This window comes from Athene noctua, chromosome 2 (assembly GCF_965140245.1).
Source record: "Athene noctua chromosome 2, bAthNoc1.hap1.1, whole genome shotgun sequence".
Taxonomy (NCBI): domain Eukaryota; kingdom Metazoa; phylum Chordata; class Aves; order Strigiformes; family Strigidae; genus Athene; species Athene noctua.
This window is the reverse complement of record NC_134038.1, coordinates 111,238,807-111,251,078: the sequence shown is the minus strand read 5'-3', so window position 1 is coordinate 111,251,078 and position 12,272 is coordinate 111,238,807. Positions and strand designations below refer to the sequence as shown.

General features: G+C 46.8%; 1 protein-coding gene across 4 annotated transcripts in view; it reads right to left on the bottom strand.

Moving 5' to 3' along the window:
* DPP6 (dipeptidyl peptidase like 6) overlaps positions 1-12,272 on the bottom strand; it is a 567,835-nt gene that overhangs the window by 416,273 nt on the left and 139,290 nt on the right. For 2 of the 4 annotated variants that reach the window (XM_074899908.1, XM_074899913.1), the window contains exon 1: positions 2,413-3,351. The exons of the other annotated variants lie outside the window; for them this stretch is intronic. In XM_074899908.1, coding sequence (XP_074756009.1) covers positions 2,413-2,613 — 201 coding nt within the window. In that variant the 5' untranslated portion in view covers positions 2,614-3,351. Of the gene's footprint in view, positions 1-2,412; positions 3,352-12,272 lie in introns of those variants that run through there. 4 annotated transcript variants of the gene reach the window in all.

Here is a 12,272-nt window from a genome sequence, read left to right as displayed (position 1 = left end):
CGGGAGAAAAACTCCTTGTCTCTGCCAGCATCTCGCCACGGCCAAGGGCAAGAGGCCGCCGCCAGCTCGCCTCGGCGCCGCTCTGGGGCGGGTTCAGCACGGCGGGCAGCTCCGCCGGGCCTGCCCCGTCGGGTTCAGCACCGCGGACAGCTCCGCCGCGCCCCGGAGGGGCGCGGTTCAGCACCGCGGACAGAACCACCGTGGGGTTCAGCACCGCGGGCAGCTCCGCCGGCCCCGCCCCAGTCCCTGCCCGTGCGTGCCGCTGCCCCCCCCCGCCGCGGGCAGGAGCCCCTCTTCCCGCAAGGCAGAGGCTTTAACGGCCAGATCCTCACGGCCTCTGCCTTCCCACCCGAACGACGCTCCGCCGGAGACCCCCCGCGCAGGCTGCCCAGTCTCTGCCGGACGGGAGCACCGCTGAACCGCCCGACCTGGTCCGCCGCACTTTCTCAGACGCGCCGCCCCCTGTAAAAGTAATTCACGCGGAGTGCCCACGTGCCTGTTATAAGTCACCCCAAATCCCTGTGTTCTGGCCATGCTTTTTGCACTTCATTGCGGGAGACACCTAGGCAGGCACCTTTCCCTCTACAGATGGCACCGCCTAAAAATGCTCTGCACCCACACACAAACCCTGAGGGAAGAAAAGAAAAAGAAGGAAAAAATAAGACAAAAAAAAAAAGGGGGGGGGGGGGAGAGAAAACAACAACCAACCAAACCAACCACAAAAAAACCCACCCCAAACTCGTCTTTTAGTAGTTGAGCATTACGCTTATTAGTAGTATTTTGGAGCCTGTCAGCACAAATCACTCGCACACACTAAACTGCGTCGTTCGCTTCCAGACTCTGCGCTTCTGGCAATCATAGAGGCGGCTCCAGACATCTGCCGTCTCCAAATCCAGGAAAGCAAAATTAAAACAGTCCAATAATGAGGAAAGCGTGCCTGAGCCCAGCCCCGCGGCGGCGCTCCGCTGGTTCGCAGCGACACCCAGCGCCCGGCGCGCCGCCGGGAAGGGCCCCGTGTCCCCGCCACGCCGGGGAAGGGTCACGGGTGGGTGCGGGCACCCAGTCACAAGGATAGGTCCCCTCCCGCAGCTGGCCAGGGCCGAGGAGCAGCGGCGTCAAGCTCGCTGCCGGTGAACGCGGCACAGGGCAGAGTTAATTCAGGGTCCCGCCGCCGCTGGTCCTTGTGGGCCATCAGCGTGGCAATCACCTCGGGGAGGTTTAGGTCGATTTGCCTCGTCGCTGGCAAAAGTGCACTTGCTCTACGGGCTGCGAAAGTCTCTACGAAGAGACTGGTAAAGGGACAGGGAACTAAAAGAGAGCTCGAGTAAGTTTCCCTGCGAATACAACTCCCCTCCGAGTGAGACAGACAGACCCGCTGTCTCGGCTTCAAGCGGTGCCTTTCCTGGGAAGGCTCCCAGAGCCAGAGCTGATCCCTGCCGCAAAGCTAACGCGTCCCACCCGGGCAAGAAGTATTTTTAACAGACATAAACATTACTCCCAACTGCAGCTACTTGCTTCCCCTTGTGCGGACTTCCACGGAGACAAAACACACTTAAACCCCTCTGCAAACCTAACACCACCCGGCGATGGAGACACACCCGGTTTGATCTGTCGCCGGCCTTTCTTCCTCTGCCCGTTTTCCAAATCCCCCCCCCCTCTCCCCGAGAACTAGGCGCGATCGACCCAAGCTAGTTTAACTCCATCAGGAACAGCAGCGAGCCGGCGGCCTGGGTGAGTCACTCGTTACTAAGGCAATATGCAGATGCACCCTTTGAAGTCGCTACTCTCCGAGGCAGCGCGGGAGCGGAAGGTGCGCGGCCGAAGTTTGCGGCTTCCCCGCGGGGGCTCGCCGGGTGGTGGCGAGGAGGGAGGGAGAGAGCGCCCCAGAAACAGCTGCTCAGGGGTTAAAAAGTTTCCCCGCTGCCAGGCTGGGGGGAGGCTAACGGGAACACAAAGAGGGAGGGACAAGGTGAACACTTCTGCCCCGGGGGAGTGTTAAAGGGTAAAGCACGGAATAACAACAACAACAAAAATAGGGGGTGTGTGGAGGGGGGGAAGCCTTGTCGCCTCGCATGGCGCGAGACGGCCGGAGCTTGCACTTGCCGTTTCCAAACACTGATCCCGCGCCCCCAGCCCTGCCCCGCGGCAGCGGGGAGCCGCGCACTGAGGCAGGTGAGGGGGGGGGGGGGGCGGGGGGGCAGCGCGGGGGCTCCCTGCGGGTTCCGTCCCGTACTATCCCCGGCACTTCGGGGGAAAGAAGAGAAGCGCAAAGACCCACTTGGCAGAGCGGACAGACAGCAAGAAACCGCCGCCAGCCTAGAGGGCACCCAGGCATCCGGACGAACAGGGGGGGCGCAAGGGGGGGACACCCAAACCCCAACCCAACCCAGCGCGAAGGACACCGGCGCTTACATCCTCCTCCTCGCAGTCACTTCGCGGCTGGTACTGGAAGCGGGGCCGGCTGCTTTCCTGTTGCAATGGACGCGAGGTCTTGCCGGCAGCGCCGTCCTCCTCGCTGCTCTGGGCGCCCAGGAGGTGACTCGCCTCGGGGGGAACGGGGAAAGAGCGGGAGGTGTTGATCTTCCCGCTGAACCGCTGGTACAGTGAAGCCATGAAGTCAATCCCCGGGAAACGAGGGGGAGGGAGGGAAAGAGAGACGCTTCTCCCTCTCTCTCTCTCTGGGTTTGGTGGTTTTTTTTTTTCTTTCTCTCCCCCTCCTCTCTTCTTTTTTGGCTACAGCATGCTACACGCGGGCAAGGCTCAGTCCCACATCAGTGGAAAGGAGAGCGAGGGATCCTGCTCCCCGGTCCTTTGCACCGGCACCCGGAGAGAAGTGGGGGGGATCGAGAGAGCTGAGAGGGGGGGAGTGACAGGGGGGGAGAGAGGAGAGAAGATAGATAAATAAATAATAAAACGCAATCGAGCCGTAACACCACAGGCCCCAGGAATGTTGCACCATCCAGTGTTGGAAAGGAAAGAAAAAAAAAAGAACAACAACAAAAAAAGAGAACAAAAACACTCCACGAAGACGTACCCCCGATAATGGCGCCTGAGTGGATCAGCATTAAATGTGCTTTGGGGGTGTGCGTGTGTGTTTGCAAAAGCAGGGGAAAAAAAAAAAAAAAAATGGAAGGGGGGCTGGCTCAATCGCTGGCTGTCAGCGGCTCCCCAGGCAGAGGTGGCGGAGCCGTCGGCTCCGAGGTCGCATACCAACAGTGTGCACAAGCCAGAGGCAGAGTGACAGAGTGTGAGACGGAGTGGAAGAGGCTGGGAAGCCTCATTCAAAGCACGTTGCTCTTCTGGGGAGGGAGGGCTCTTCTACAATCATCTCCTTTTCGGCACCCTCTTTTCCTTCTTCCCCATTTCTTTATTTTTTCCCGGGGAAACAACTTTAAAAAAAAAAAAAAAAAAAAAAAGAAGAAAGAAAGGAAAAAGAGCAACAGCAGCCACCTGATCGCCAGCCGTGAAAGAGAAAGAGAGGTGGGGAGGGGAAAGGCGAGGCGGGGAGGAGGGAGGCGGGCCCGGCAGCTGGAGGGGTGCCGGGAGGCCGGTGTGCCCGGAGGCCGGGTGCCTGGAGCGGCTCGGCCCCGGGAAGGGGCATGCGGAGGGAGGGGGAAGCCTCGCCGCGGCCGCTGCCGCGCTCCGGGGACAGGCTTTGCCCGCTCCCTGTCCCCTCCGTCCTGTCCTCCGCCTCCCCCCGCCTCCCCGCGGCCGGGGAGAGGGGGCCAGGGGGAGGGGGGGGGGGGGGTTGGAGGTGGTTGTTGTCGCTTTTTAAAAGAATCCGGTAAATTGTGTCTCTTACTATTTTTGTATTAATTCGTTTTTGCTGCATTAAAACGTGCTTCAGCGCCCCTCAGTGGAAATCTGCCCAAAGTGGCTCCCGGCAGCACCGGCCGGGGATAAACAACCGCGGTCCCGGCGCCGGGGGCGGCCGGGCCGGGGCCAGGTTGGGCCAGGTTCGCCCCCGGGGCCCTCCCGCTGCCGTCGCCGCGGCCCTTGCGCGGCCGTCGAGCGGCCCTTGCGCGGGGGCGCCGGGCCACGCTCCCTCGGCGAACCGCGGCCGCTGATGACCCCCCCCGGAGGAGAAGACGGGGAGATGCTCAGGGAGGAGCCGGGGGAGCTGGCAGCGAGGTCCAGCCTCTCCCAGCACGGCTGCATCGGGACAGAGGGTGACAATTCCTGTTGCTCCAGCATCAAGCTCCGGGGGTTTCCATAGCAACAGATGCTTAGGTTTAAAGGGAAGTGGCAGTTACTGTCCCCTCCTCTACACCTCGAAATCCGCCTCCTCTTTGACCTCTAAGTTTGCCAGAGATGCTGGGACTACCGGGCATCCTCTTGTGGGAAACACACAAAGCATAAACCAGAGTTTGCCCATTCCCAGTGAGAGACTTGCTGGGGAGTTCACAAACTTGATTATACATCAGCAAGTGGATTTGATGGGCTGAGATGTTTCTATACACGGCTCTTACTTAAAGTTTTACCTGTTAAGAAAATACCATCTTTGATATATATAATTTCATCAATAAAAAGAAATCCCATCTCAAGTAGATCACGTATACAATATTCTAAAGTGCAACCATCCCCCCCTCTATGATTTCAACAACTGCCTGATCAAAAAATCTCTTTACATCTGAATAGTTTCACCCGCTGCTTTTTATTTGTGTCTTCAAAGACAGGGATGAAAAGTCTTAACATTTAGATGAAAAGGGAACCTTATCTCATCAAGAGAGAAAATAAAAACAAACGCTCTGTCTCCTTCCTGATGGAACTTGAAAGAAGGAATCATTTTGATCTTCCCAACTGAGATCCTGACATTTAATTAAAAAACAAGATGAGCACACAATGCTCTGAAGCAGAGGTCTAGCTTCTAAGTCATAGCTCCATACATCATAACAGAGGTAACTTTCCAGAAGCCACTGGGGCACCTCGTAAGTTATGTTTCGGACACAAACTGACTACACGCTACCAAAAATCTGAACAGTTAGCTCAGCTAAATTCCATCTTGAACTGCACTGAGTGACTTTCTGACTATTTGGAACTGGTGACAACTAGCACTGAAAAAAATTCAAAGAAATAATACATTTTTAGCTTCTAAGGAAAATTAGGATACAAAGGAATAATCCAAGAAAGCCACAAAAAGGCAAGATGAAACCACCAGGCAGAAAAAAAAAATAACCCACCAAAGATTAAATGTCTGAATTAAAACATCTCAAAGAAAGCATACATTCTGCCTCACAGTTCAGAACTGAAAGAGCCACTAAGGACCAATTCAGTTCCAAATACAGTCAGTTTGTAGTTTTAATTCCTAAGAACTAAAGATTTCACATAACCGAGTTTGTCCAGTCATGCGCGCACACATTGTGCATGTATGTGTATACACAATTAATGGAAAAATTATATTAAGGGAACATAAAATTGCAATGTCAAATACTTTAAAAGCTCAGTGAAAAACAACCAGCCAAATTGTCCTCATCCACCAAAAAAAACCCCTGATCATGCAGCTTTGGGCTGTGATTCATTTGGCCTGAAATAAATAATTACAGCTATTTAAAGGCCTTCCTGATTCCAGTTATCCGCTCCATGACATACCAGGGACAGCAGAAGCAAAGTCATGTCATGCTCTGGGTATCGCGGTGAGTGAAGGAAGATGGCTTGCACCAGTTGGGAACTGAAAGACACATTTCTGTAGCCCAGCTACAGTGAGACCGACCTTGTGTAGAAGGGCTGAGCAGGCAGCTGGAGGCAGAAATGTCTTGAATAACTGCCTGCAATAAGCTTCACCAGAATCAGTCTGTTGATGCCATTACTGAAAGCAGGAGGATTTTTTCTGAGTCATAGGGGACTCAGATGATTTCATTAGGGACTCTGGAGAGCACTTCAGTCTGCCTGTGCACAAGTTATCTCAGGATGTAGCTTGTCCCCTACAAGTATGTATTATGGTAGTCCTGTCCGCCTCTCAGGGAGGGATACAACCCAGCACTCCTGAGTCACAGCTCAGTGCTGGAAGTCCTCTACTTTCTGCTCACAATTCCACAGTTAATTTGCTGTTCATCTGTGCATGACACAGAGCCCAGAGTCCTCTGCAATGTCCTGGTTCTATGACCAGGTACTGTCATATAGTGTGCAGACCAACAGGGCATGGAAAACAGGAAGGAGCCTAAGAAAGAAACACAGGAATCATTGAGACATGAGATCAAAATGGCAATAGACAACACTGTATCAGTAACCAGGGTTTCATTACAGCAAAAGACCTTTTCAGCCTATGTTGAGATTTGAAGAGAAGAAAGCAACCTGCATTGTGAAATATGTTTAAAGAGGCAAAATATTTCAGAAGTACAAACGTAAGATTATTGTCTTTAAACACACACCTTATATGTAAGAAAGAGTCTTTCCCTAAATCCTGCAAACAGATCCCAAGATAAAAGTCAAGGCATTTCAAAACAGTGTTCTCAAGCGTCTCTTAGTTGAATATTTAATTCAGTATCCAAAGTTTTGCAAGGAGGTTTGGTTCCTAACTAGTGACATTTCCATCAAAATAAAGTGTGTTAGCTTAAGATATTTTCCCTGCAGCAGCAAAGTAATTATGTTTTACTGACATTTTTAAAGCATACAGATAAAAACGACACTTGTTTTTTTCACGTTGTATAAATAAACAGCATCCCCACATTTCAGCACTATTAATGTAACACTATCAAAAGCAGGTCAAACCCAAGTCCTACTGCCTTTAAAACTATACATAAAAGATTTCTTTTTGGACAAGCCTTCTCAGAATAATACTGACAAAGAAACAATCCAGCAATATTTCTCTCTGACGTTTTTTTAAAAAATATTCTGTCTGTCAGGGAATTCAAGCATCGTTATTCATGTTCTACTGTTCTGACTAAGCAATTTATGTTTGCTTAAACTCTGAGCTTGTCATCTAAATAAGGTAGTTTGTTGCAGAGCTAAACATGTTTCTAGTTTTCCTGTGGTGATAGTTATAAGCAGCCGATTAAGGAAATTTAACCAAAATTAATTTTTCAACAGTTCAAGTACACTTTTTTATTATTTAAAATATTGTATTATCCTTTTCCAATGAACTTTAAAAGGAATTATTCTATAATTTCTTGGTTATCTTTTCATATATCTCCAGAAAACCCCAAATTAACATTTGTTCTTAAAATGACTGTATTTATTAATATAATCCCTCTGATTTTTTTATAATAGCAACACTCCAGGCACTACAGAAACAAAGATATGCTATTTTAGCTCCTCTTACTATTGTTAGCCAGGATAAAAATGTCCAACTTGTGAATCTCTAATGGCCCCAGGCTTATGCCATCTATACATCTGCTGTCTGGTGTCATCTAAAAACCCAACCAAAACAGAACAGAAATTCTCTTTCCTGTGTCAAATGCACCAATTCAGCAGTCCCTGAGGATACACTTGATCATTCATTTTGATCTAACATGTGTGCTGGGGAAAGCATACCATTGTGTCAAGTAACACTAGGGCTGCTGAAAGCTGAGAGGTATTATATACTGTGGAATTAGTATGCCGATCTCTTCACTTTCTTATGTCATTATTTGTGCTCATAGCATCTAGGAGCAAATTCTGTAGAAACACAGCACTGGACTGTGAGTGAGCTTGGGACACAGAGAGGCATATTTCACTCTGGCATCACAGAGATTATTAAAAAAACAATACCTTGCAGGCCTTCCAAAACAAACCCAAACCCTTAAAAAAACAACTAAACAAGCTAGCTGTCCAGGCTGGGCTAAGAGAAGCATTGGAAAAATCAGTTTTCTGGGCACAGCAAGAATAAATCAGTCTTCCACAAGTGGTTAAATAAAGGCTCTTTGTGGGGAAAAGAAAACACTGATACTCTAGTACGAGGAACAGTAGACAAAGATGGCTGTACAGGATACAAGATTTTGAAGAAAAAAGAAACTAGGCTGGAAGAAATGGCTCTTCAGGGGTAGAGATGGACCCGGAGGAAGCAGTGAAGAAAGAAAAACAAAAGCACATAAAAGAGGCAGGGACACAGTGAAGTACCAGGAGGGCTGAGAGAGAAAGGAGATGAAGGCAAGTGAGGTCAAAGAGGCAGAGAAGAAATGGACCAAAACTGTCAGAGACAGAAAGCACCAACATGCCTGGAGAGTGGGGAGACAGGCTGGAGTGGTACAAGGTTAATTGGAGCCACACAATGGGAGGATTTTCAAAGCCAGGGAGATCAGCTCCTCCGGAGGGTACTTCTGGCACCTGGAGGAGAAATGTTCACTCAGTGGTTATCAGACAGGTGATTTTATCCACCAAGAGTCTTGATACACACCTAGGCCTAATTAAATGCAATCAAGAACCCATAGTTGAATATCGGCAAGTACTTCCTAGTAGCATGAGTAGGACCATTTCCAAAGGAAGTGGATGAAAGTCCTAACGCTGAGGACATTGATAAATAGTCTGTATGTGCTGTAAGGCATAATCCTGCCAATTTGTAAAAGGGTAGACCACATGACCATATGATTTTTTGTGATTCTGGAACTGGTGCAGGGGTGATAAAAGGCAGAAAAAAAAACCAAACCACAGAAGAGAGCACTCAGGAACAACGGTTGTGCAAGTTTGCTGCCAGAAAAGGGAACTGTAAAGCCTCAGTAAAAGAAGGTACAGATGCACATGTGTTTGTACAGCACATTGGGGTCCTGGCCCACCACTGTACTTAGAATTGCCATAGAAGCAAATAGGAATTTATGCTGGAGACCTTCTTGACTTTATTAATATTCTGTCTTTGGAAGGTTTATCTGAGAGAAGTTAGGATGAGATCCCAATTCCATGTCTTCAAGAGAAGCCAGAGAGTTAAGCATTAAATTTACAGATAAATACATTTTGCTTTGGATGCCAAGAGCAGTTGGCAGCCATGCAAGACTCAACTAATGTTGCTGAACTGGTGTCCACTACACATATTTGTCTCCGCTTTAGAACCTGCCAGTATTTGATGCTCAAGTGAGATGTGCCATGACAACAACCACTTTGTTTGATTCATATGATCTCTCATGGGGGTTTTCAGTAAGAAAACAAAATAAATTTTTCTTCATAAAGGCAAAGTAGGCTGTTGCAGGTCTATCAAAAAAGTAACCATCTTGCAAAAGTATCCACTGTTCCTTCAGTCAGCTACTTCAGATGGAGTGGTCTTGAGGCAAGAGATTATGTTCAGCTCTGTATGTGAAAGGGATGAACAAGGTTCCTGCTCCATCTTAAGTGCCTGAGTCACATCTGCACATCTTCAACTGCACATGTTGGCCAGAGCTGATACGATTCCTCCCTAATTCAGCACTATAAATTTGGTAGCACACAGAAGCAGCATACCTTGGAGAAATTCTAAATTTCCACTTGCTGAAAAGAACTTGTACAGGCAGAATCTTAGAGAAACAGGAGGGATTTAACCAGTCAGCATTTCAAATGCATACCACAGATTTCAAAGGGAGCAGACAAGACAAAATACTTTCATTTAAAGACTTCTTTACAATACAGAGATTTTTTTTTTTTTAAACAGATCTGTGACTCCTCGGACTAGCTGTCACTAAATTGACAGCTTTCTTGTTGTTTGGAAGAGAACTAAAACCTACATTTAATAAAAAACCCAGGAGATGTAACAACGCAATTTTAGGTTTTGAAATCCCACAGCGAAAGGAAAACCCTAGAGAGAAATATGAATATGCAGAGGAAAAAAAGCATATGTAGAGAGATGGACATCTCAAAAAGGCTAGCTGCCATTAGGCTAACAAAATATCTTTCTACTCCTTTGTTCTCATTCTGGCCCTGCCAAACATACATTTCTTCCTCCAGTTTGGCGCAGCTTCAGCATGTTCAAATATTCTTCTCTTGCAGCCTTTTACAAAGAAAGGAGCAACGATGGAGGTTTGTAAAAAACCCACCCTGTGAGACAGCATGTTGGATATTCTCTAGGAATAAATACTGGATCAGGCAATACTGAAGGCTGTAGGTACAATTCAGTCCAGTTTCTGTCGCCTATCAGGATAACAGAAAGAGGAGTTTTCTTTAGATGTCTTCACAGAGCAGTTCTGAATGTACAAAACTGCCACTATAGGTACTTCAGGAAGTTTTCAGACTGAACAGAAAAGCATCTGATGAATGCCAGTCATCTGGAGTTAGGTGGGCTGTAAGCAGGGACTTAATGGAGCACCATTCTAGATTAGCTGCCTGAAGTCCCCTGAAATCACTTAAAGGTAAATAATTCCTTTTTGGATTTGGCACTAATTTGAATTGGTAGATGTTTGTGCTGCTTAACTATTAGTGCTGGTGCATGTTCTTTCCTGCCCATTTGTCTTCATAAATTGATTAGGAAAAAAGCTTACCAGTTCACTTATAGTTTTCTAAGTACAAATTATCCCGTTCATCCAATTCACCTGTCTTAGTAACATAAAAGTCTAAAACAACTGAGGCTCTTGGAAGCTATTTTAAAGGTTTGCTAATGCTTTTGGTCAACTGCCATTATGTAACAGTGAATATACAGGATTATAAATAGCTGCCCAAACAGTGGATTCATTTTTCAAGAGGTGGGAGACAGAAGGACAAGAATGGAATACTGATAGGAGGATTACAAATTATGTCCTTACTGATTTAACAGAGGTTTATGAGCACAGTTATTTAGGATCAACAAAGAAGCCAACTAAAGATTCATAAATACCTCTTGGGATATGCCTTGATTTAAGTCAGCAACATAGGTGCTTCCTTTACCACACTCTTTCAGCGTACATCAAACAGAGGCACTGGCACTAAGGTCAGCTCTGCAAAGGTATTTAACAATGTGAAGTACTGGAGTACACACTGAAATTATCAAAATCAGATCAGTGATGGTGTAATCAATATGAGCTGCTGCTTTGGAGAATTCCAGTGGATATTTGCATGCATCTTGACATATTCACTGTATGTACCTAAATTTAGGGCGTTTGATTTCTAGTTGCTAGTTAAGACGATACAGATCTGATTGGCTCACTAAGTAATATCTTTAAAAAATGAATAAACACAAAACTTTATGAAATGAGACATACACATTTCTAGTCCCTCCTGACTTAGAGGTAGATATATTATGTGTATTTATTTACATATGCCAAGGAAGCATAAAAACATGCCAAGTGAACCGAACTAAAGAAAGTGTGAAAACTAACTTTAGGGATGTTCAATAATTTTGCCACAAAGATACAAGCAATCCAGGACTCTGCTATGCAAGAAAATACAAGCTGCTTCATCATGATCTGAATACGACTGTGACAAAGGCAATCCTGTGAAATTTTGACTGCAACTGATACTTTCAAACCTCTGAAAGAAGTCTGATTTGCTCTTCCAGAGAAAAATAATCTAATTCCCTCCAAGATATGCAAGCACACAGCAGTATTCAGATCCTCTTGTTCCTCTCTACAATGTAGGCAAGCAGCAACTAGGCAGCTAAAAATGTCACAACAGGGTTCCAGGAACCAACCTTTGAGTCCATCACAGTTTCTGCAACAATGACATCAACAAGACTTCAGCAACACAGCTAGAACTGCATTTTGTAAAAGCACCAACACTGAAAGCAATTGTTGAAAAAATGAAGCCACCATGACTTAAGGCAGTAACGATTTCTGATGAAACACCACTTGCCACACTAGCTGATGCCCCCACTCCAGGAATACTATCAGCAATGAGCAGACAGAAACAGCACCACCATTTATCTGGAATTTAAGGTTCTTGATAATCATTAAATTGTTTCTCAACACTACATCTTCAATGTTTTCATATAAATAACCACACTAAAACCTTCTCCAGTTTCATGAGACTGAGCAAAGTTTACCATTTCTCTGTGGGAACTGTTTATTCTAGCCATTACTCACCAATTTATATATGTCTTTGCCTATCTAGTAACTCACTAAAACAGAATTCACTACTGATTCTGGGGATAATAAATTTCTTGAAAATATCCTTTACTGAGAAAAGAGTATCTCCATTCAAGGGAACATATCCTTGTCTTGGTATTTCTTGGTATTTTTGGAAGTGGATGACACCTCAAAAACAATCAGCATGGCCTAGTTGTGTCATCTAGAAACATACGGGTCCTTCAAGATAAAGCACATGCAGTACTGATATTTACAGCACATTATGACAAATGCAACAACAACCTGTCAGAGGTGGAAATATTTGCTGGATAACGGAGATGACATAACCAGAAAGTGGGACAGTCACCCCAAAGAGGGGCAAAACTGTGTTTTGGCTAGAATTTCAGACATCATGTTGGACTT